This window comes from Bos indicus x Bos taurus, chromosome 3 (genome assembly GCF_003369695.1).
Source record: "Bos indicus x Bos taurus breed Angus x Brahman F1 hybrid chromosome 3, Bos_hybrid_MaternalHap_v2.0, whole genome shotgun sequence".
Lineage (NCBI taxonomy): Eukaryota > Metazoa > Chordata > Mammalia > Artiodactyla > Bovidae > Bos > Bos indicus x Bos taurus.
This window is the reverse complement of record NC_040078.1, coordinates 115,534,294-115,560,413: the sequence shown is the minus strand read 5'-3', so window position 1 is coordinate 115,560,413 and position 26,120 is coordinate 115,534,294. Positions and strand designations below refer to the sequence as shown.

Sequence of the window (26,120 nt, the reverse complement as noted above, 5' to 3'; positions counted from 1 at the left end):
CTCCCAGAGCAGGCTGCCACGTGCATGGCCGACACCCACTGACTGTGCTCCAGCCACATGATACACAGATGTCACACCCACTGGTGGCACTTTCACGACCGCACTTCCATTATTAGGGCTTCTAGAAATCAAAGAATTTAAAAATGAAAAACAGCACAATGAACACTGTGGGAAAAAAGTGAGTATTGTTTGAAAGGACAAATAATTTCTTTAAAAAAATAACTGTCCAGGAGTTTGTATTCATGTGATTTGATGGCTAACACTTTGGTTTATAGTTTTGCCAGCGCCCTGGAAGACAGACATGTATAAAAACCTGGGGCTGGTTCAGGCAATAGCCCCAACCTTGACTGCTTTAGATGGTATCACAGGATGATAATTTTTCCAGAATGGGTGGCCCGGACGCATGCTGCCGGCTCACAAATCTCATCTGGGGGCCTGACCCCCGTGTCTTGCTGGCTCTGCTCCGCCTTCTGATTGATGGCGGCCTGACGTGCCCCCAGCCTTCAATTTCCCTCTGCACCCCCACCATGAAGGCGTCTCTCCTGGAGCCGGCAGGGTGGTGCTCCCGGACACCGACTTCCCGGGACATTTTGATGTCAAAGGAAAACAGCACTCAGACAGGAGATTTCTGATGGCTGTTTTGGGCAGTAGAGATGGTTATTTCACCTTCTGTATCATTGCACAGCTTGAGATGAAAGGAACCAAGAAGCCAACAGCTGGCTGCAAGCTGAGTTTCCGGATCTTGTAAAATTAAGTTGAAAATTTTGCAGTATATTTTTCTGTCTTGTAATTATATAATACATCAAAGCATTTCTAAAGGAGCAATGCTTCCCTCAGTTATAACTTCAGAGACCGGGTAAGGACTGAATATTTATAAACACCATGAAAAACAGAGAGCCCATGTAAAAAGGTAACTGGCTTGGTTGCAATCGTGGCTAAATGCTACAGAGAGAGGATTTCCTGTGGAGCTGAAATCTGAACTGTGGCCAGGGAAAGATCAGGTGTGGGAGTTGTATAATGCACTTATCAATAAGATCGAGCTCTTGGATACTGTATTTTAAATGTAATTATAATAATTTTCTTGTAAATAAGAACACATTTTAAGAGACTCTGAAATATATAGAGAAACATTCCCCTGCTAATGTAATAAGATTTTAAAAATCCCACTGCAGAAATAATGTAGCAATTAAAATAGCATTTATAACTAAATATGTTTAAAATGTTTCTTCCTATAAAAGAGCAAAATTTTAAGTCATTTAAAATAACCATCTGTTTCCTTGTGATATAAAATTTTTAGTATCCTTGTGTAATTAATATTAATATCGCTTTCTGTTAATAACCTTATCTGTCAGAGAGTAAAGCAAAGATGTAAGGGAAGATATATTCACTGAAAGAAGTTCAAGAATGCAAAAACCAATGTAATGTACAAATACTAGAGGAGTAAACACACAGAGAGCTCGAGGATAAGCCTGATCTGCACACAGCTCTCTCTCGACAATCTATCAGCTGTCCATCAATCTATCACCTAGCACTCTACCTACCCACCTACCTACCTACCTATCTCATTTAGCCAGCCAGCCACCCCAACCTGTCTCTGCTTAACGATCTATCAACCACCTTACCTACCTACCTAATCTCATCTGCCCCTCGGTCCATCCATCCCCCTTGCCCACTTCCAATTTCTCTCTCTATTGCCATCTATCATCTGTCTATCTACTTACCTACCTGCTGTTGCTGCTGCTAAGTCGCTTCAGTCGTGTTCGACTCTGTGCGACCCCATAGACGGCAGCCCATCAGGCTCCTCTGTCCATGGGATTCTCCAGGCAAGAACACTAGAGTGGGTTGCCATTTCCTTCTCCAATGCACACATGCGTGCTAAGTCGCTTAAGTTGTGTCCGACTCTGCGACCGCACTTCTTGGAGAAAGGGCACGTATATATCTGATGAATCTTTTCACACCACTCTACCTATGTCTCACTGGATGTTGTGTGGGGGGTGGTTAGTGATGTTTTCTCTTTCTCTGTCTCTTTTTAAAAATTACCCTAAAACTGAAAGTTTGCAACTAAAACTGCTGGGACCAAACTAACAAATACAAGAAATTAACTGTAAAATTTAGTAAAACTAAAACTGTAAAACTGTCTGTGAAACTTCTAGACTTCCAGGAGAATAAGGGGTTGATGAGCCTGGACTCCCTGACTCCCCCCTAGCCCACCTCCCCCTCATCTTTCTACACTGATGATCACCCACATGGACTCAGGAGTTAGCTTGTAAAGGCAATTACTCCTCCCTGAGAATCTGAGGTCACTTGACTGCCCAGGTTCAAGCCCAAACCTTTTGGGGATGCTTTTTCTAATCGTCCTTCCTACCTGGGGGTCTCCCCTCCAGCTAAGTCCCTTCATCATTCACCCCACAAAGCTCCCCACACACCATGCCTTTCCCAGCTGGGACACACACCCTTCCCTCCACCCGGTAGGCCACATGCCCTCCTACCAGCATTTCAGGCCAAGTAACACATCTGTCTTCTCCAGGGCCGTTTCCAAACACACCGCGGGGAACCGCCACGCATGGTAAAGTGCACGATGTTTGTTGAATGAATGAATGAACGGATAAACCGCTTTTACAGTCCCAGTGGAAAGAAGGCTCAGTAATTCACATGTTCACTCAGAACCCCATTTCTGAACACAAACATGTATATCACAGCTACCGCTTACTAACCTCGCTTTACTTCTCTCCACTTGATCAAGTACATTTCAGCCTGTTTACTGGTTATCTTTTTCTCGTTTCTCTTCCAGAGGCCCAGGGGTTCCTTCTTGATCCCTGCTTGTTTACTGGTTATCTTTTTCTCGTTTCTCTTCCAGAGGCCCAGGGGTTCCTTCTTGATCCCTGCTTGTTTACTGGTTATCTTTTTCTCGTTTCTCTTCCAGAGGCCCAGGGGTTCCTTCTTGATCCCTGCTTGTTTACTGGTTATCTTTTTCTCGTTTCTCTTCCAGAGGCCCAGGGGTTCCTTCTTGACCCCTGGCTCCACTGCCAGGCTCAGGGCAGCGGCTGACACACCAGAAGTGGTCAATAAATATTTGTGGAATAACTGAGGTTAAACATAAAACTAACTAAATGCCATGAAATGCATTTTCACAACCTAATCTAGATTATCCCTACTAACCTGAGCACTGATCTTACTTATGATTCTGAAACGGCTTGAGATCACTGAAGGAAGGAAACTCAGTTTTAATCTCTGACCGTCAACTGATTTAAAAATTTGTACAAGGCACTTCCCTGGTGGTCCAGTGGTTAAGAATCCACCTTGCGATGCAGGGATGCAAGTTCAATCCCTGGTTGGGGAACTAAGATCCCACAGGCTGTGGAGCAACTAAGCCCATGCACTGCAATGACTGAAGCCCATGAAAACAAGCAGAGTCCGCACGCCGAAATGAAAAGTACCGCATGACATAACGGAGATCCTGCTTGGCGCGACTACAACCTGATGGAGCCAGACAAATACATTAAAAAACCTGCCCAGGTGCTCGCACGGTCCACCGGGAATGTTTTAGGCCAGAAACTGAAACATTCTCCCCACCCTCTCTGTTCCACGTAAGGGGCATTGGCTTTGCTAGGAAACAGTTTCTAGAGCAGCGGGCAAAGCGTTTTGTTTTAAATCTTAAAAACTCAGAATTTTTATCACAGGAAATTGGCAGAAAGGCCCGGGAGCTCACTTTGCAAGCCCATCACACCACCCCTGTCACCACGGGGTCCGCCCCTCTTTGGGGATGACCTACCGATGATCCAAGGGGACTCGGGAGGGAGGTCAGCGCATTTAGTGAGTGAGGGAGATGCTGTGACGACGTGCGGGCTGTGGTTTCAGGGGTCTGGCGAGACAAGAGGCTCAGGGAGGAGACAAACGAGAAAGCCAGATGGGATGACTCTGGACGTGGTCACGGGATGGGAAGGGGCAGGGACCTGCCACAACAGGCAGGAGACAAACAGAGAAGTGGTGCAGTGACAGCCAGGTCACAGTCAAGCTCAGGAGAAAGGACATTTGGGGGAAGGTGGCTGGGCCATTCAGGCCATGTGGACACTGAGTCCTGAGCGGCCATGGTGACTCGCCCAGATCCGAGCAGAGCACATCTGAGCCATGGAGAGGGAGCCAGGCGGGGGGTGGGAGACCTGACAGAGAGACCTCAGGGCCCAGACCAGCCGTCCTGGTCAGCCAGAAACAACACATCAGGAAGACACACCACGTGCAGGGGGGAGACACGGGGTGTGCGTGCAGGCAGAGGCAACAGGGGCTCATGTTTATTTTCTTTTACAGATGAGTTTGGAAGACTTTAGGGAAACAAGGAAAAAAGGCAGGAGATGAGGCAGGGCTGCAGGGCGAGTGGTGGACACAAGGGAGGGAGATCAGCGGGTGAGTGGCTGGCACGCGCCCCAGGAAGTCAAGTCCATAGAACTCACCACAGAACGGGTCCTTCAGAGTCAGGCTAAGGGAGGACTCGTGCGTGAGTGGCCCTGCATCTGAGACTTGAGCCACTGGGAAGATGAGACGGTGGGGAGGTTGGTGCGAACACAGGTTTCTAGAAGGACACCTGGTTCTGCTATGAATTTAACGAGCCTGAGTGAACTGGTCAACAGCTGTGCAAGAAGGCCACTGGTCACATGTGTGCAGTGGAGGAGGTGGCGTCAGGCTGGCTGTGGCCTTGGTGGTCTTCCCTGTCCAGAGAGCTGGCTGGGCCCACTGGAGCAGGGCGCGGGCTGAGGAGAGAGGCTGAGTCCTGAGCAACATCACCAATGTTGACGCAGACCTCTGGGCGTAGCAGTAGAACCCAGAGAAGGCAACGTCAGAGGAGCCAAGACAGGAGAGGGTGTCCAGCATGATGGAGCCGGCAGTGGGCTCCCCCGAGAAGCAGATGGCAAAGGGAGCCATGGAGCGCCTGGGGTGGACAGGGTGGGTGGCCTGGACACCGGAAGAGAGCGGGGTCCAGCCGTGCGGGGAGAGGGCGAGACAGGGATGGGCCAGAGAGAAAGCACGCGGTGAGTAACCAGAGACAGCGAATATAGACGGGGTTCTGGGAGGGTGCGAGGAGGAGCGCTGAGGAGGAGTAGAAAGGTCAGAGGGCCATGGAGCCAGGATGGGAGACGCCCGAGTGGGCCTGCTTGCTGAATGGAAGGACCCAACACCCAGGAGGATCTGATGGTACAGGAAGCAGATGGGGTAACTGCAGGGGCAGAGTCCTTTGGGAGTGACAGGTGATGGGTCCAAAGGTGAGGGGGGGACACGCTTTACAAGGGACACCCCATCCTCCGTGAAGGCTGTGGTTCCAGCTACAGCGGGGTGTGGGGTTGCTGAAGCTTAAAGAGGGTCAGCAGGGGAGGGCAAAAGTGAAAGATTCGAAGGCACGATGTTTGAAACAGTATGCCGAAAAACTATGCCGTATCACATTTACACTACTCTCTGTGTCAAAAAGAATGGCAGAAAGTGAAGAAGAGCTAAAAAGCCTCTTGATGAAAGTGAAACAAGAGAGTGAAAAAGTTGGCTTAAAGCTTAACATTCAGAAAACTAAGATCATGGCATCCGGTCCCATCACTTCATGGGAGATAGATGGGGAAACAGTGTCAGACTTTATTTTTGGGGGCTCCAAAATCACTGCAGATGGGGACTGCAGCCATGAAATTAGAAGACACTTATTCCTTGGAAGGAAAGTTATGACCAACCTAGACAGCACATTCAAAAGCAGAGACATTACTTTGTCAACAAAAGTTCATCTAGTCAAGGCTATGGTTTTTCCAGTGGTCATACATGGATGTGAGAGTTGGACTGTGAAGAAGGCTGAGCGCTGAAGAACTGATGCTTTTGAACTGTGGTGTTGGAGAAGACTCTTGAGAGTCCCTTGGACTGCAAGGAGATCCAACCAGTCCATTCTGAAGGAGATCAGTCCTGGGTGTTCACTGGAAGGACTGATGCTGAAGCTGAAACTCCAATCCTTTGGCCACCTCATGAGAAGGGTTGACTCATTAGAAAAGACCCTGATCCTGGGAGGGATTGGGGGCAGGCGGAGAAGGGGACGACAAGAGGATGAGATGGCTGGATGGCATTACTGACTCGATGGATGTGAGTCTGGGTGAACTCCAGGAGTTGGTGATGGACATGCAGGCCTGGCGTGCTGCGGTTTATGGGGTCGCAAAGAGTCGGACACGACTGAGCGACTGAACTGAACTGAGCTGAACTGTGTCAAAACTGTCACAACTCCAGTGCTGCACAGCAGGTCCTTATTAGTTCCCCAGTTTACATATAGTGATGTGTGTCTTGTCAATACTCTGTAGCGGCCTCTACGGGAAAAGAATCTAAAGATGAGCGGGTACGTCTACGCGCGTAACTGACCCGCTCTGCTGCGCGCCTGAAACCAACACAACTTGGAAAATCAACTCCACTCCGATACCAACTTTTAAAAAACCTCGTCATAAATCTTTCCTGCCCCCTGACCTGCTGCTCTGAGCTCGGTCCTCGGGATGAACGGTTCCTGCTTGTTCCTCGACCACTGCGCATGCTGTTCACTCCCCACCCTCCAGCTCCAGAGGAGTGGATCTTAACCCCAGCTGTACCTGAGAAGCCGCCTGGGGACCCCGAGGCTCAAATCAGCCCCCCTCCCTGGCCCAGAGGCAGTGCTTTGGAAAAGCACCCTCCAGAGCAGGACCACGGAGCCCTCCCCTGGCCCCAGAGCCCCTCCTACCTTCCAATCCCTCCATCCTTCTTTCTCTGATGGGGGTGCCAGAGCCTTCTCGAAATACCCCTATCCACTGCTCTGGACACTTCCATTTGCCAGTGACCTTCTGGAAACACGGCCCCATGAAAGCGGCCTCTCATCTCTTAGGGAAGAGCGAAAGCGAAAGTGCTAATCGCTCAGTCGTGTCCGACTCTTTGCGACCCCATGGACTGCAGCCCGCCACGCTCCTGTCCGTGGCATTCTCCAGGCAAGAAGACTGGAGTGGGTTGCCATTCTCTTCTCCAGGGGACCTTTCTGACCCAGGGACGGAACCCGCGTCTCCTGCATTGTAGGGAGATTCTCTACTGCTGAGCCACCAGGGAAGCAGAGGAAGTCTCAGCATCTCAGGAGACAGGCTCTGCCGGGTCTGCCTGTTGACGTCGGGCTCCCGTTCAACGTGTGCACAGCTGGCTTGCTGAGCGTGAACGCAGAACCTCTTTCTTTCAGCTTCAGTTCTGAGCCTGACCTGCCTCGTGGCCTGAGTAGGAGGACACTGAGATGACGCCTGCCAACGTGTGCCTCCCAAGTGTCCTCAACACAGGCCCGCAGACAGCCCGGGCCACCCCGGGTCTCCTTCTGGCAGTGTTCTCGGGGGCGGGTGGTTCACGGAAAAGCACAGTGGGTGGAGGTTAAGACACAGCCTAAGATGGATCCAGCCTTCTGCTACTTCTGTTTTCTCACCAAAGTGGGGATGGTACTAGCCCTCCGCCTCACCCACCCCGGGTCCTCGTGCCTGGCAGGCAGTGGGTGCTGGATGGACACCACATGACAGCGTTACTGGCGGTGGCGGCAGGACACCATGGGGCCAGCCACGTGCCCTGCCTTCTGTCTCGAGGGGCCGTCTGGGAAGCGGAGTTGAAAGTGCTGCTGTGTACAAGGCACTGCCATGGTGTGGCTGCAGTCATTCTCTCAAGAAATGAGACAGCCTCCCTTGTCTTTAGGAAGGATGAGCTGGTGGCTGGGAGGGCCCAGGGAGCCCACGTCTCCGCGGTCAGGACCAGGGTTTTCTGCCCTCAGTGCTCCTGACTTTGAACAGGATGGTTCTCTGTCTTGGGGGAGCTGCCCCATGTTCACCAGCTTCTCTGCCTTCTACCCCTCTAGATTCCAGCGGCAGACCCCTCCAACCCTGTCAGCTGCGACAACCTAAACTGTCTCCAGACACTGCCAAATATCCCCAGGGGAAGGACACAAAAATCACCCTTGGTTGAGAACCCCCGGTCTAGATGAAGACACCGAGGGCCAGAGGGCCCCAAAGATTGGGACCAGGCACCATGGCGACTGCAAGAGCATTCTTCTCGGCCGTCTGTTCAAAACGGTTTCCAGACGTCTGCCAGGCAACTCGAGAATTGCTGGCCTGCAGGTTCGGAGTCTTCTGCTCTGTGTCTGATACTGGGGGCAGCGTTTCCCTGGGGCCAGCACCTGCTGCTAGAAATAGCTGTTAGGAAAGGACCGAGCAGGCGAAGTACAAAGTAACAATGTTCTGATTGGGAGAAAAAAAAATACACCTTTCCCCCCTGTGGCCAGATACCCTAGGAAGCTTCTGCTTTCTCCTCGGTCCCATGCAGAGAAAGGGAAGCGGGTTCCGCGTGTAGAAGGAAACTGGGGTCATTCCTTTAATTAGGCCGACCAGCCTGGTGGGGTGAATAGACCGCAGCGGCTGAGCCTGGGACTGCCCAACTCCGAGATGAGAGCCCGCGGGCCCTTTAATACTGAGCAGAGCCGAGGGTTGATGACAACCCCCAGGGGATGGCTTCTGAATGCCAGCCAAGATTTGGGAGAAATGATGAGAAAGGCAAAGTTCAGGATTAGTGAGAGAGGGAAAACGTCTGCGTATCTTCCCTTAGAAAGCAAGCCTGATGAAAAGATAAACAATTTTTATGATATGTTGTTTCAATACCAAGAGTTTACTTATCCTTTAAGCAAATAGCAGAGGGGAAAACCATAAGCTTTGGAATAGGAAAGCCCTGGATTTGAATTCTGGCTATTAAACGAGTGCTGTCTTAAGTTTCTCAGCCTTTTTGAACCTACTTATCAAACAGGGATAATGACTCTCAGGAAATGGGCATTAGATGGCAGGTACCCGACACAGAGAGGCAGCTGTAGAAACTCAGACTCCAGGCAGAATGGCCAACAGACACACAAGAGATGCTCAGCACTGCTGACGCTAGAGAAGCACAAGTCAAACCTACAATGACGTATCCCTTCACACAGGTCAGAATGGCCATCAGAAAGTCTACACATGATGAACGCTGGAGAGGGTGCTGAAATAAGGGAACGCTCCTGCACTGCTGGGGGCGTGCGCACTGGTGGAGTCACTGTGAAGAATGGGGCTTCCCTGACGGCCCAGGTGGTAAAGAATCCACCTGCACTGCAGAATACCCCGGGTTTGATTCCTGGGTTGGGAAGATCCCCTGGAGAAGGGAAAGGCTACCCACTCCAGTATTCTGGCTTGGAGAATTCCATGGACTGTATAGTCCATGGGGTCGCAAAGAGCTGGACACGACTGAGCAACTTTCACTATGGAGAATAGTATGGAGGTTCCTTAAAAATTAAAAATACAGCTAACATATGATTCTGCAATCCCACTCCTAGGAGAATACATCTGGAGGAAACTCTAATTTGGAAAGATAAATGCACTACAGTGTTCATAGCTGCACTGTTCACAATAGCCAAGAGATAGAAGCAACCTGACGTCCACTGACCGATGAATGGTCAGAGATGTGGTATGTGTATGGAGTACTACTCAGCCATAGAAAGAATGCAATAATACCATTTGCAGCAACATGGATGGATCTGGAGATTATCAAGCTAAGCAAAATAAGCCAGATAAAGACAAATATCATAGGATATCACTTACATGAGAAATCTGGAAAAAAAAAAAAAGATACAAATGAACTAATTTACAAAACAGAGAAAAGCTCACAGAGGAAGAAAATACACTTAGGGTTAATAAAGGGGAAAGGGAAGGGTAAATATAGGAATTTGGGATTAACAGATACATACTACACACAAAATAAACAAAAAGGAACTATTGTATAGCCCAGGGAACTACAGTCGCTAAGTTGTAATAACCTACAATGGAAAGGAATCTGGACAAGAATAGATACATATGTATAACCATGCTAAAGACCCAAAACTAACACAGCATTGTAAATCAACTATTGTGCCCTTGCTCAGCTGCTGAGTCATATCTGATTCCACGACTCCATGGACCGTAGCCCACCAGGCTCCTCTGTCCATGGGATTCCCCAGGCAAGAATACTGGAGTGGGTCGCCATTTCCTCCTCCAGGGGGATCTTTCTGACCCAGGGATTGAAACCCCACCCCAGTACGCCCAGCCTTACCCCCATCTCCTGCACTGCCATATGGATTCTTTTCTGCTGAGCCGCCTGGGAAGCCAACTATATTTCCATTAAACTCCCAGATGAGAGCGGTACTGCCATTCACTACCGCCACCTGCTGGTCACATGCTAAAATTGCTAGCACAGAAGCCAAGGAGAGAGAAAAAGTGCTCGAGCTGTGGAAACTAAAATCAACGAACTGACGGAAAACATGCCCAGAACCCACATTTATGGCATACTCTCTGTAATCTCAAATTCAGGGCTGCCTGTCCCTCCTGGAGCTGGCTCTATGGGGAGGGAGAAACCAAAGGAAGTGCAGGGCACACGGACCGGAGTGGAAACGTGTGTTTCTAATGGTGTGTGCATGCTTAGTCGTGTCTTGACTCTTTGAGATCCCACGGACTGTAGCCCACCAGGCTCCTCTGTCCGTGGGATTCTCCAGGCAAGAATACTGGAGTGGGTTGCCATTTCCTCCCCCAGGGGATCTTCCCAACTCAGGCATCAAATCCACATCTCTAGTGTCTCCTGCATCAGCAGGCAGGTTCTTTAACAACTGTGCCACCTGGGGAGCCTAAAGTCCTGTAAAAAAATGTCCATGATGAAAAAAAATTTTTTTTGAAAGTTTGCAAATACGTAAATTTTTGCTTCAGATTCAGGACTGGTTGCCCTATAACCACAGATTCGGGTGGGAAGATGTGTGGTTACACAGTGTGGGGGGAGTGGGCGCACACACACACACCTTCCACGTGGAAGTGTGCAAGACGGGTATGGCTTTTGTACTTGGGGCTGATGAGGTCGGACAGTGGCCTGGTGCAGGCAGGCTGAAGTGAAATGTTCAAGCGGCAGTGGAAGCAATGCGATACTGCCGGGGATATCGGGCCGGCCAGGGCGGCAGAAGATTAACTGTTGGAGTGAAGCAATCGGGGATGGGGTGGAGCTGCTGGAACAACCTGACAGCCGGGAGGAGAAGGGACAGGGACTTCGGCTGCCACGCCAACAGGCACCACGGCTGGCACTGGCAGGCGATGCTGGCAGGCCTGCAGGCTTGCTGAGGAGACATGCAGGGACACTCGCAGGCAGTGCACGGGGCTCATGGCATTGGCTCCGGCCGTCAGCACAGGTGGGACGCACCTCTAAATACATTTTGCCTCAGAGCAAGGTAATACCACCAAGTGTACTGCAGACGACCCCGGAGAGTCCCCGGCTACCCACAGCCATGCTAACACTTCTGGAGAAAAGGACCTATAAAGAAAATGATTAATCAAAAAAAAAAAAAAAAATCCCAGGCTTCCAACGAGATCCCAGAGACTCCTCAGCCAATAGTTGTTGCAGAGATAATTGTTCTGAATCTATCAATAAAGCCGAGCTGCCCCTTCATTGACTGTGAGCACCAATTTCTTTCACCCGGGATTATAAGTTGGTGTTCACGGGCTCACTCCTGCCATTACGGTGATAAACAGTTTAAACCACAACAGGGTTTGACATGTAGATCAATTCTGGGTCCATAAAGAATCTGCACAACAGGTTCTGGGACAGGAATTTACAGCCGCCACTTTTTATTCTCTCTTGCTGCAAAAATTACTTCTGTCAAACACTTAGGAGAGTGAGGAAAAATGTAAAAAAATTAATTTTTCATGTACTACCGGAGCAGCCTTTCTCAACGCCGAAGCTCAAGATGAATATGTTTCTGCATTTAAAAAATTACTCGGAGCTGCATGCAGCGCTGAGTGGGAATGGGTCCCAACCCTCCACGCTGACTGCGAGCTGGGAGACAGCAATTTGAAAGCCTGAGCCAAGCTGTCTGCATTTCCTCTCGGGGCAGCTGTGGGTCTCACGTTAGCAACGCCAAATTATATTAGACATTTAATTTTAAACCTCAGGTACTTAAATGTGAAACCTTACCAAGTAATAGTCATAAAGCAGTGGGGCATTCCAGCTCACAGAATGGATTCTTCTTCCTCCCGCGCCCCCCACCCCTCGCTTAATTTAACCACGACCTCCTGTTTTGTGGTTTTGCACACCACAACATCATCTAGCTAATTAGGAGTTTGCTCACAGCTGTTTGAAAGGCAGAAGCCCCCAGGGTACCTGTGCGTCCAGAGGGGAAGACTTGACAAAGTTCTCTGGAGCCAAAGTCTTAATTTAGAGTGGACGATGAGGTAGAGGAAAATGGAACCCCCACATTATGTACTATTATGTGCAATAAACACGTGGGATAATAAGAAGGCATGTTCACCAACACACAGGCACTCGGATTCGAAAGCTGCTGTCGCGCCCCTGCCCCCGCTCCTGCGGCTCCTACTGGGTAAGCGTTTCTATGACTCTGACATCCAAACCAAACGAAACGAAACCAAACGAAAAAGCAAGAGAATTCCAGAAAAACATCTATGTCTGCTTTACTGACCACGCCAAAGCCTTTGACTGTGTGGATCACAATAAACTGTGGAAAATTCTGAAAGAGATGGGCATACCAGACCACCTGACATGCGTCTTGAGAAACCTGTATGCAGGTCAGGAAGCAACAGTTAGAACTGGACGTGGAACAACAGACTGGTTCCAAATTGGGAAAGGAGTACATCAAGGCTGTATATTGTCACCCTGCTTATTTAACTTATATGCAAAGTACATCATAAGAAACGCTAGGCTGGAAGAAGCACAAGCTGGAATCAAGATTGCCGGGAGAAATATCAATAACCTCAATATGCAGATGACACCACCCTTGTGGCAGAAAGTGAAGAGGAACTAAAAAGCCTCTTGATGAAAGTGAAAGTGGAGAGTGAAAAAGTTGGCTTAAAGCTCAACATTCAGAAAATTAAGATCATGGCATCTGGTCCCATCACTTCATGGCAAATAGATGGGGAAACAGTGGAAACAGTGGTTGACATTCTTTTTTTGGGCTCCAAAACCTCTGCAGATGGTAACTGTAGCCATGAAATTAAAAGACATTCCCTGGAAGGAAAGTTATGACCAACCTAGATAGCATATTAAAAAACAAGACATTACTTTGCCAACAAAGGTCCATCTAGTCAAGGTTATGGTTTTTCCAGTGGTCATGTATGGATGTGAGAGTTGGACTATAAAGAAAGCTGACCACCGAAGAATTGATGCTTCTGAACTGTGGTGTTGGAGAAGACTCTTGAGAGTCCCTTGGACTGCAAGGAGATCCAACCTGTCCATTCTAAAGGAGATCAGTCCTGGCTGTTCTTTGGAAGGACTGATGCTGAAGCTGAAACTCCAATACTTCGGCCACCTCATGTGAAGAGTTGACTCATTTGAAAAGACCCTGGTGTTGGGAAAGATTGAGGGCAAGAGAAGGGGACGACAGAGGATGAGATGGTTGGATGGCATCACCAACTCAACAGACATGGGTTTGGGTAAACTCCGGGAGCTGGTGATGGACAGGGAAGCCTGGCGTGTTGTGGTTCATGGGGTCGCAAAGAGTCGGACATGACTGAGCGACTGAACTGAACTGACATACAAACCAGAGACATGGGGGAAAGAGATAAAATGATTAAAAAAAAAAAAGGTGGAGTTTGTATTTTACTGCGACTTAGAGATAAAACACGATGGAGAGCCCTTAATCACTGCTTCTTTTGAGTTTATTTTCCAAGTGTGGCAGGGAATGCAGATGCCAAGTTGAGGTCCTGAAACCCATTCATAAACGTGTTTTCTTGAAGTCAGCCATTGGATCCTGTACCCTGGTTTTTATTAACAATTGCTTGGGGTATGGCCGGGTGGTACTAACGAGAGGGAAACCGGGATGTTACTCTGGATGCAAGTGAGCCCCAGTCGCCTAGAGTTCTTGACAACGTGCGCTCCGATCCAGGAAGTCTAGCTGGAGCCCGGGACTCTGCGATTCTAGCTAACTTCCAAGGGCTGTCAGATACCACTTAGTCCGTGGACCACACTTTGAGATCCGTGGACCACACTTTGAGAAGCAAGGATTTCGAGTGACGGTTCTCAGACGTCAGCCTACAGTATCATTCCATGGGGAGTCTGTTAGCACAGAGGCTGCTGGGTGCCACCCCTGAGTTTTAGATTCAGTGGGTCTGGGAAGATCCCCTGGAGGAGGAAATGGCAACCCCACTGCAGTATCCTTGCCTGGAAAATCCCACGGACAGAGGAGCCTGGTGGGCTGCAGTTCATAGGGTCTCAAGGAATCGGACACGACTGAAGTGACTTAGCACCCACGCACGGGACTGGGATGGGATTTAAGAATCTATATTTCTAACTAGTTCCCGGGGGACGTTGCTGTCACGGGTCTGGGCAGCGTTTTGAGAAGTGCTGATGCAGAGTCTGAGGCTTGAATCAGGCCACCTGGGTTCACATGGCAGCTTCACCAGGATGTGACTCTGCATAAGCGATATTGAGCCCTTCTATACCAGAGTCTCCCCACCAGGAAATGCAGCTAAGAGCAGTGCCCACTCCATGGGCAGCAAACATGACGATCCACACGAGGGCCTCAATATCATTAGCTCTTTTTTATCATGACTACTGTTTCTCTTTTCAATCATATCTTGGGTGTGACACAGCCATCCGTCCTCAGGAAATACAGATGTGAAGGAAAATCCCTGTGAAACTGCAGGAACCTTATTTCTGTGAAACCTTCTGTTGTCTCTCTGGATCTTTGGTACTTAACATGTCAGCTCTAAGTTTTAAACAAGGTGCTAATTAACTCTGCAATTAAAAAAAGTTATTTACAGTTTATCTGGCTGTGCTGGGTCTCTGTCTCCTTGGGGTGAGGGGGGCTACTCTCTGGTTGCGGGCAGAGGGCTTCTCACTACAGTGGCTCTTGGTTGTGGAGTACAGACTCCAGGCACACGGGCTGCAGCTGTTGCGGCCCCTGGACTCTGGAGCACAGGCTCAGAAGCTGTGGCTCACCGGCTTAGTTGCTCCGGGCCGTGTGGGCTCTTTCCAGACCAGGGATGAAACCCGAGTCCCAGGTATTGGCAGTCGGATTCTTAACCACTGGACCACCAGGGAAGTCCTAATGTTGCAATATTGACCCCTTATCACTCATCTCAAATAGATGGGGAAACAATGGAAACAGTGAGAGACTTTATTTTGGGGGGCTCCAAAACCACAGCAGATGGTGACTGCAGCCGTGAAATTAAAAGATGCTTGCTCCTTGGAAGAAAAGCTATGACCAACCTAGACAGCATATTAAAAAGCAGAGACGTCACTTTGCCTACAAAGGTGTGGCCCCTCCGCTGTTCCAAGCTCCCCTTTCCCCCTCTCCGACTTTTGGTCCAGACAGCCTTCATGTTTAGAACCTCCTTCTGTGGTTTTACACACACAAGGAAGCCATCTGGCTCCTGAAATGCTGCTCAAGTTTGATTCTCTTTGGGAAGTTTTCTGTGACTAACTCTCTCATCCTTAAACCAACTGTGCAGTTTCAGCCCGGGCTTTCTCCACCCACACCCCACTGCAGGCTCACACTGCTTCTCACCTCCTGTGTCCAGGCTTCGTGCTCTGGGGCAGCAGGAGGCCTAGCTGGTGTTTCACAAACACGCTACATGAAAGAACAATGGGCACCCGGCGTTAGTGTGTGAGAATCGCTTGGTACATTTCAAAACAGCATTCATCCGGGAGTGACCTCAGTTTACAGGCACTTCATAAAGATGCCTGTACAGACGATGAGATGGCTGGATGGCATCACCAACTCAATGGAGATGAGTTTGAGTAGACTCTGGGAGTTGGTGACGGACAGGGAGGCCTGGAGTGCTGTGGTCCATGGGTTCTCGAAGAGTCAGACATGACTGAGCGACTGAACCGAACTGCACCGAACTGTACAGACCAAGGCAATCACCTTCCGTGGGAAGAGGCTTCTAACTAAATCAAGCGTCTGGAAATCGGGGAGTCTCTGATGAGATAAGGTGTGGGGGTGCTTTGGCTCACACCCGTGACCAGAGGCAAAGAGCTACTGGGTAGAGGGAGAGTTAGCTAGTAAGGCGTCTTTTTTTCGGGGGGCAGTAGGCTGCACTTTGCAGTATGTGGGATCTTAGTTCCCTGACCAGAGATCGAACCCGCGCCTCCTGCATTGGAAAGGCAGAGTCTTAAGCACTGGAGCTCCAGGGAAGCCCCCTAGTGAGTCTCTGTGCAAATGGAATATTTGTAAAGAATGGATTTTAGGTTCATATGCTGCTTCCAGTGCTTTTCCTGAAAAAATATTCTGAGTGTGTGGGAGGCCAACACTTGGGGTTAATCTTGTTCTTCTATATTATTACATAGTTATACTCCCCAAACATAACTCTTACGGCACATAAAGAACGAAGCCCAAAGGCTGCCCAAATCAGGCTGCGCTGGGGGCTCAACAGTTCTCATCAGACAAGGAGAGCTCTGGCCGGGGGCAGCTGCTGGGCAAGGCAGGGCCAGGGTGGTGTGCGCACCGGTCCGAGGAGGCCCAGGTCAGCTCCTCCTACCCTCAAACATGAGCGCGCCTTCTCAGAAAGAGGGCGATGGCATAAACCTGCTAGAACAAAGACTAATGCTAAAGGTCCTTCTAGTCAAGGCTATGGTTTTTCCAGTGGTCATGTATGGATAAGAGAGTTGGACTGTGAAGAAAGCTCAGCGCTGAAGAATTGATGCTTTTGAACTGTGGTGTTGGAGAAGACTCTTGAGAGTCCCTTGGACTGCAAGGAGATCCAACCAGTCCATTCTAAAGGAGATCAGCCCTGGCTGTTCTTTGGAAGCACTGATGCTAAAGCTGAAACTCCAGTACTTTGGCCACCTCATGCGAAGAGTTGACTCATTGGAAAAGACTCTGATGCTAGGAGGGATTGGGGGCAGGAGGAGAAGGGGACAACAGAGGATGAGACGGCTGGATGGCATCACTGACTTGATGGACGTGAGTTTGAGTGAACTCCGGGAGTTGGTGATGGACAGGGAGGCCTGGCGTGCTGATTCATGGGGTTGCAAAGAGTCAGACACGACTGAGCAAATGGACTGAACTGAACTGAACTGAAAAATGGATACACTGCAGAGAACTGGCCAATGCAATTAAGTATGTAATGGAGAAGGAAAGGGCAACCCACTCCAGCATTCTTGCCTACAACTTAGCTATTAAAACGAGTATGTGGACTACTTGCCCCTCCAAAAAGAAAAGTGACCGTGGCAACAAGAGCACATACTCAGGGGCAGAAGCCACAGGCGGGCGGTGCCCTACACACCTAGGGACCATACAAGGGCGGGAAGAGCACACCCATTTGAAGAAAATAACATGGAGGTCACCTGCCAAGGCCGTCCGGTCGGCAGGGGGAGCGGGGAGGGGGTCTGCTTGAAACACAGCCCAGTCTGCTGAGACACTGGGCCTTCTGGGGCCCCGATGACTGTGAACACACATGTGTCACATTACAAGGGAATAACCTGCAGGCAGCTAATGTATACGACTTAAACCCCTGAATTTTTAGAGGTGCTGTCATGATACCAGACAAGAGGTGAAACGCCGAGCCCCTGAAGAGGCTGGAGGCAGAGGTTTGCTCTCCATGGAAGCATCTCGGTTTGTCTGAGGAAGGAGGAGGGAGTGGGGTGCTGGGCTCCAGGTGAGGCCGTGTGTACGCCCCAGGCCCGCGAGGCCATAGCACCCTTTGGCGCTGCCTTCCCAGACCCTGCTTCTCCTCCTGGGCCTGGCAACGCCTCTCCTTAAGGCCTCTGCTTGGCGGCCGCTTGGAGGAGCGTGGGGGAGACAAGGATGCTGTTTACCCAAAGTACACGTCCTGCGGCAGCAGCTGCTGGGTCTACAGGGAAGACCTGATGCTGAATCTTTTAATTAGAACAAATTATGCTAAAATTACTCTAAAATCCTGTCTGATAGATGGCACAGTACAGTGGGAATTCCTTTAAATACCGGTGAACAGGCCATAGACAAAAATGCCACAGGCAAAGCATGTTGCAGTAAGCGGGGCCTCGATGCTGCATAATTCATGTGCTCACACATATGTCAAGATGGTTTCCCGGGAGCACATTTGTTTCCCAAGAAGATGTCCACACTTGAAAAAAAAAAAAAGCAAGAGGGAAGACTCTCCCAAACTTAAGAGGATATACCAGGAACCTGGGACAACAGATAAGGAGGAAGAATTATGTGCTTTGATTTGATGCCAAAAAAGTGAAGCCTAACCACCAACAGTGCACACTAATGATGGAACATGAAGGTCATGTCGTGGAGGGCTGTGTGAGCCAGGGCACAACCTCTCCCAAAGCCTCAATCTGTCAAGGGGGCGAACCTCTGCTGCATCCCTGCACCGGAAAGGGACACGAGATGACGCGGGTGAAGCGGCCGATGGAGGACGCAACTGCTCGACAGGTGGACGGCGTGATGCCATCGGCAGGGTGGCCGCGCTCACAGCAGAGCGTCGCCTCCAGCCTCTGGTTTACAACCGAGGACCGCGGGGCGGCCCAGGTCCGCGGGGCCGTGCCTCTCTCTTACCACTGCTGATGGCTGAGTTTGCAATGACCGTAGCCTCGCTCCACTGGTCGGCACTGGAGACGGAGTAGGACCGCTGCTGCATGCCGTCCGCTCGGCTGTTGAAGGAGCCCAGGCTGACGCCGCTCGCCATCTGAGACCCAGGCGCACTAGCGACACTCCCTAGGAATAAACAAGTCAGGTGAACACCAGCGCGCACTGCACACCCGAAGCCGGCACGAGTTAGTCTGGGGGCTACGCGCCTGCGCACCGTGGACCTGACGCCGCGCGCACCTGGCGTCCGGATTCACGAAAATCAGAGGCAACACGTGAAACAACGTTCCAGAGGAAGACAGGGTGAAGCAACCCTGGTGCTCAACAAAGGAACCCAAGGCTTCAGGTGGCTGCAACCCCCGCGAGCCAAGACAAGGACGCGCACCACCATCTCTAGACGCAGCAGCGGTGAAGACAGGAGACCCACTTCTGGGGGGGAAAAAACTACTCCCGGCGGGGCCTCCCTGGTGGCGCAAGGGTCAAGAATCCACCAGCCAACGAATGAGCCTCGGATCGATGCCTGGGTTGGGAAGATCCCCGGGGAAGGAACCCACTCCAGTATTCTTGCCTGGAGAATTCCACGGACAGACGAGCCTGGCGGGCTACAGTCCAAGGGGTCGCAAGGAGTTGGACACGGCTGAGCGACTAAACAACAACGATATTCCCAGCAGGCCAGCGAGACAAGGCGGGTCCTGGAGGAGTCCTGCTGCGTCAACCAATCGGTGCAAGCGAAACTATCGCCAATCGGATTGCACTGTCTGGTGCCAGAGAGTTATTCTCGTGGGCCAGCTATACTTTAGGATCAACGCAAATCAAAGTTCCTAGATGCGACACGGGTGGCAGAGTCAGGCTCTTAAACCAAATGTTTACTCTTCGCCTTCAAAAGAGACTACACAGAGGGAAAATAACCTTGGCAACTTCACAGCATGCAGTGCGGTGGAAAAACGATTCCATTGTATACTTAATGATTTGAATCAGTTGCTCAACATCAGAGTGAATTATTATCTGGTCACCAGGATTTCAAACTCAAAAATATAATTAAGCGCCTTTCTCTGAAGCTCAGCCAATCACACCTTGCTGCTAGCGAGTTCCTTGCATCTGTAAGGAGATCTTTGAAGGTATTAAATGGTTTCTTTTTATTTTTAAACATTCCTCCCATTTTTTTAAGTTTAGAACTAGTTAAGTTCTAAATTGCTTCCATAGAAGGTTTTCATGGTGCAGGATTTTAAATACATGGAGCATACTAGTAGTTCCTAAATCTGGCCAATTACCAGAATTACCCATGGAGCTTTTTTTAAAATAGCAGCTGCAAAAAAAATTCAAATTTTGATTCCAAAGGTCTGGAGGGTAGAGCTCGAGGGAACACACATTTTTCAGAAGGACTTTGTAGTCCTGGTGAGCAGTGAAGAGGCGGAAACTAGGGCCCAGCCACAAACAAGGCCCTCACTGTCATCGCACGAAGCGGAAAGATCCTGCTCTTAAAAATATATTTCTACCTTAAAAAACGATGCCGACTATATGCCGCTGTGGAAGCTGGGTGCATCTCGAATATCGCAAGAGAAATAAAAACTACAGTGGAAGCTCTTCAGCAGCAAGGAGACAGATCAGAGATGCTCCTGAGAAGTGCACCCGCCCTGGCTCCTCGGCCAGGCTTCGGGGATCTGCAGCCAGCCAGCTCCCTGTCTCCCTCCCAGCTCGGATGTTCTGATTCTAGGACTTGCTCGCGCCCCAGGAATGTGCAAAGTCTCATGTCCTGAATGACAGCATCAAAACCAGCGCTGGCGCCCATTCCAGCCCTGTCCTCACGGCAGCCCCTCGGGACGGCAGCGGGCCAGGTGTGCAGCATCTCACAAGGACGGGGGCGCCGAAGCTCAGTGAGGTGCCATGAAGGGCCACCACACACGCTCCTCGGGGTCTTCTCCACCTGCCATCACAGGGAGCGGTCCTTGGGTGCACTGTGGCCAGATGCCTGCACAGCAGGGCAGTGTAACAGCAGAACGAGCACGGCCTGGAGCTGAGCGGGTGCTCCCCTCGGGCAGCTCAGCAGGGTCTCCCCTGGGCTGACGCCTGCGTCTCCCACCACCTTCTGCCCTCTCGAGGAGGATACCCACTGGGCGGCATCCATCAGCTCAGGTACCTCTGGCTCCCTGTTTGGCTGGACCAGGTGGGCATACTGGAGTGTGAGGTGGGATGCGCACGTCTGGGCTCCCTCCCTGAGCTGGAGGCTTGCTGGGGTCACCTCTTCCCCTTTGGGTCCGGGGTGGTCCTGGTGCTGCTCTGCCAGCCCTGCCACCTGCACCACCTCCTGGCTCCCCTCCGCCCACACCTCTCTCCCTCTGACCAGAAGGGTGTGGTCCTCAGCCTTTCCCTTCCCTGTGGGGATGCCGGTCCCACGTACCCACCATTTAAGAGGGGGTCACATCCCCTCCTGAGGCGCTGAGGCCCTTCCTGCTTTCAACAGCAGAACTCAGAAAAACGCTAACATTTTTGGGACTTCCCTGGGGGTCCAGTGGTGAAGACTCCAAGCTTTCAATGCCAGGGGGGTTGCAGGTTGGATTCCCTGGTTGGGGAATCAAGATTCCCACATGCTGGGTGTGTGGCCACGAAAAAAAAATGCTAACATTTTTATGGTGGATGAAAGGAAAAGAAAGAGAACAGGAGGAAAAGCACAGTGGTAATAAGATGCATGTGGGCTGCGACCCCAACTCTGAGCCAGGACCCCCCCAAGCCCATGCTACCCACAGGGCTGCCTGCTGTTTGGTGACAATGTTAAGGCGATGCTTCCATCCTCCCTTCAGTGCCCATCCGTACCTCTGACAAGTCCTTATCAAGTGTGGGCACGTGTGCACTCAGTCATGTCCAACTCTTCATGACCCCATACCCACCAAGCTCCTGTGTCCATGGGATTCTCCAGGCAAGAATACTGGAGTAGGTTGCCATTTCCTTCTCCAGGGGATCTTCCTGACCTGGGGATGGAAAGCAGGTCTCCTGCGTTGCAGGTGGATTCATTACCGTCTGAGACACCAGGGAAGCCCATCAAGTGTGTGATTTGTCCACAAAATCTCATTTCACACTACCTTTAGGCACACAAGGCCAAACACCTGAAAAGCCAAGAATAAGGTCACCGTCTGTCCGTCTTTGGACTGATGAATCGATTAGGTGCCTTTTCCTTTGTTCATTCTGTCTGGGGTGTGGTCCCGAGGACAACCAGCCCCAAACCCTCCTGACACGTTTCTTCCATCAAAAGGTGGATGGGATGATCTAAGTGCGTCTATCCCTGACTACTCGGTGCCAGACTCCAGGAGTAAGTGTCCACATGCACTCAGACGCCGAGGTCAACCTCAACTCCAGATCAGGGACACAGGAAACGCTCAAATGGAGACATCCAATAAAGGGCCAATCTCAGGACAATAAGCTCTTTGTCTTAAGGTCAAACATCTACCATTGGAAAGCGAAGGGGTGGATTCATTACAAATGTACAGCTAATGAAAATCTATGATGACACCGACTGTACACCTGGCTTTTCAACTCTCAACTGCTTGGCGAATGAAATTTTTAGCACATTATGCTGCTGGTGGATCTGCTTTGGGGTTCAGCTCCTGAGGGGGCCCCCAAGGAACCAAACTGGGATCTCTGGAGTGAAGAAACTCCCTTCAAGGCTGCGTGGTCCTGGTGTCTTATTGCAGAATCCGTATGAGACCCAAAACAGCTGTGTGGAATCCTTAGGCAAGCCCACGCTGAGGACCTGTCAGCTGGCGAGGATCTTCTTATTCCTATGTCCTCAGTCACGTCTGACCCTTTGTGACCCCATGGGTTGTAGTCTGCCAGGCTCCTCTGTCCATGGGATTCTCCGGGCAAGAATACTGGAGTGGGTTGCCATTCCCTTCTCCAGGGGATCTTCCTGACCCGGGGATCTAACCTGCATCTCCTGCAAAGGAGGTGGGTTCTTTACCACTAGTGCCGCCTGGGAGTTTCTTCACTCCAGAGACTCCAGTTTGGTTCCTTGGGGGCCCCCTCAGGGGCTGAACCCCAGTGCAAGTCCTCCTGGGAGGTGCCAGTGGTAAAGAACCCGCCTGCCAAGGCAGGAGATGCAAGAGATGCAGGTTCGAATCTTGGCTTGGGAAGATCCTCTGGAGGAGGAAATGGCAACCAACTCCAGTATTCTTGCTTGGAAAATTCCATGGACAGAGGAGCCTGGCAGGCTACAGTCCACGGGGTCACAAAGAGTCAGACATGACTGAAGTGACAGGCATATGAAAGAATGAAATCCTAGTGTTTGCAGCAACATGGCTGGGCTTGGAGAGCATTAGGCCAAGTGAAGTAAGCCAGACAGAGAGAGACAAATGTGGTATGACATCACGCACACGTGGCACCTAAAAACCACGACAAAGTGAGTATAACAAAGAAGCAGACGCGAGGGCAACAAAGGAGCTGTTACCAGTGGGAGAGGGAGGGCGACGGGCACAAACTCTTAGGTATAAAATAAGCTGGTACACCATGGGGAATACAGCCACTATTTTATAACTCTAAATGGAGTATAACCTTTAAAATTGTGACTCACTATACCTGTAACTTCCATAATAATATTGTACTTCAATAAAAAATTTTAGACAAATTTAAGAGGACCAAAAAATCATACAGACATGCACCAACAACCCACCAGAACAACATGTATAAGAATGTACGTGGCCGAATTGTTCAGAATAACTCCACACTAGAAATGGCTGAAACGTCCATCCACCCGCCACGGGCACCTCGGGGGAGATCCAGAGCAGTAAGATGGAGGGAGTCTGACGTGGGCCACCCCAGGACAGACATCAGACAGGGTGTGGACCCACAGAAGACAAAGCCCAGGGCACCACCTGTCCTGGTCCCACACAACCGTGCAATGGGGCAAACCCAACTGTGGAGCAGGAAAGGAGACGAGGCCCCCCCTGCGTGAGTAGGGGGCGATGCAGGCGGTGGTGGGATGGGACGCAGGGGGCTGCCGGGGTTGCCAGGGCTGCCGGCCACCTGCTGTGACTTGACCTCCACGCTGGTCGCCCACGTTGTTGTCCTTTAGTCGCTCAGTCGTGTCCGACTCTGCGATCCCTGAGGACTGTAACCCACCAGGCTCCTCTGTCCATTGGGTTTCCCAGGCAAGAATACTGGAGTGTGTTTGCCATTTCCTTCTCCAGGGGGTCTTCCCGACCCAGGGATGGAACCCACATCTCTGTGTCTCCTGCACTGCAGGTGGATTCTTTACTGCTGACCCACAAGGGAAGCCCCATACACTTAGCTAGAACTTAGGATTTTGTGCTAAGTGTATATTCTGGAGAAGGAAATGGCACCCCACTCCAGTACTCTTGCCTGGAAAATTCCATGGATGGACGGAGCCTGGTAGGCTACAGTCCATGGGGTTGCAAAGAGTCGGACACGACTGAGCAACTTCACTGTATATTAAATTAATATAATTTAGCACCCCACCCCCCCAAAAAAAACTCCTTAAAAAAAAAAAAAAAGATAAAACTCATTTGAATGGTTTGTGAATGCAGAGGTCAGATCAGGAGGCATAAGATAAAGTTATCCAGGAGTAAGGAGACAGTTTCACCAGCGTTAAGTCCCCAAGAGTGGTCCAGCCCTATGAAGTACGGGATGCTGGCGTCCAGAGGAAGCGAGGCACAGAAGGACCGCTTTGGTATCACCTCAGGATTTTCCCCCAGGGTCTGCATTATCACGACAGACACGATCGACTTCCTGGTCCATTCTGAACTCAGAAGCCTGTTCCCTCAAAGACCCCTGCTCTGGATCATCTGGTTGCTGGCCTTGATGGGCAGGGGAGGCTGCATTACGATGCTAATCCACGGAGCCTCACGCCAGCCCCTTGATATGGAGATGTGTGTGCCCACTGGGCCGGCTGATTAGTGCAAGCTTCCATGTGTCAAAAGCGCCAGATTCTTCCCCAAGAATAATTTTAGCTTTACTTACATCCCTAAAGTGTGAGTTGATTTGAAAAGGTACTTACCTCCACCATATGCTATTTTTCTTTAAACAATTTGCATTTCAAAGTGAATATGGCATTTATAGCTGAATGAATATCAGTATGTTGCCTGATCTCACACAAGCATGAAAAAGATGCTGGTTTTCTATTGAACAAGAATGTTTTCATTCGCCAAATGACATCAAAGACAGAATTCCTCTTTTAAGCTATAGGCTTATTACATTAAAATAGCCTGTCCTGATTTAAAAAAAAAATACCCTGAAACAAGGCTTTTCATAGCATTCAAATAGAGATTAATCAACAATCTTTTTTCTTTAATACAAAATTCTGCTCACTGCATGTCCTGATTTTGGTTTATCTTCAATAAAGAGATTTGATCCTTCCTACCAATGCTTCAACTGGGAAAACAATACTTGGGATTTGACTTACTGGTGAATCAGCCTGGAAAAGGGCAGAAACTCTTGGTGATGGTGATAATGAAGTTTCATGCAGTCCGAGAGTGGAAGAGAAAAACCCAAAGAGGATTCTATGAGCGTGTGAGTATGAAACAGACCTTTATTTCCATTGTAGGACTTTGTAATTTTTTTTAAAAAATCATAATTACAGGAAAAAGATTGATAGGCACTCACTCTTTCCCTCGGAGGTCTCACCCTTTGAAATACAGACTGCTCTTGGAGGCCTTTTTTTTATTCCTGTGTGGCTTCAAATCTTATTAAAAAGACTCAAGAGTTCAATGTTACCATGCAAACCTACGGCTATGCCCTGGCCCGCTCCGAGCATGGGAGGGAAAACCAGGTTGGCTGGAATCAGGACCGGACAGTGGAGGCCTTCCTAACAGCTACATCACTTCAAACTAGGCCTTCGCCATCTGTTCCGTCCTCTAATTATAAACCCAAAAATAATATAATTCACAACACTACCATAAAAAGTGAGATACAAATGATTTAAGTGCCTGTGAGGAGGGCCCATTCGCCTCACTATTTGCATTGGAAATCTGCCCTCCTTTTGGCAACCAGGATTTCAGGCTAAGAGGATTTTTTTTCCCAAGGACACCTTCAGTAGCTTTTCTTAAAGATGCAGGCATTCTGGACTCAGCACTACGTGATGGTTGTTTTGTAAAAGAGCACAATTCCACACGTTTACCGCTGAGATGGGAATCGTGTGTTTCTCAGAATGCTGTGCATTCTGTTTATCTTTAGGGTATATATTTTCTGCAGTATGCTGACTGGAGAAAAAAGAATGTAGAGTCCAGACTCAGGGGTAATGACACATCTAATTACTACTAAATAAAACATTGTGGCCATGCCCAGAATTGAAAATCCTGGAATTAAGACAATCCATGGTTATTTCGTAGAATGTGGAAACAGCTCATTTTATTCTGATTTCTCCCTGTTCTAAAGATGATGCCAAGTGGGGGAAAAAAAATGGGAGTATGCTTTGTTGTAGAAATTACTCAAACTTATTTTGCAAGGTTATACAGATACACAGATAATGTAAATTAGAAGTCTACCAAAATTCACCTAATAGATCAACTCATTATTGGACATGCACATATTTTTCTTAGTTATGACCACAGAAAAGGTGTCATAT

General features: G+C 49.8%; 1 protein-coding gene across 11 annotated transcripts in view; it reads right to left on the bottom strand.

Moving 5' to 3' along the window:
- AGAP1 (ArfGAP with GTPase domain, ankyrin repeat and PH domain 1) overlaps positions 1-26,120 on the bottom strand; it is a 569,465-nt gene that overhangs the window by 148,475 nt on the left and 394,870 nt on the right. For 9 of the 11 annotated variants that reach the window (XM_027537985.1, XM_027537986.1, XM_027537987.1 and 6 more), the window contains one exon: positions 18,521-18,679. The exons of the other annotated variants lie outside the window; for them this stretch is intronic. In XM_027537985.1, the coding sequence (XP_027393786.1) occupies positions 18,521-18,679 (159 nt within the window). The remainder of the gene's footprint in view (positions 1-18,520; positions 18,680-26,120) is intronic. 11 annotated transcript variants of the gene reach the window in all.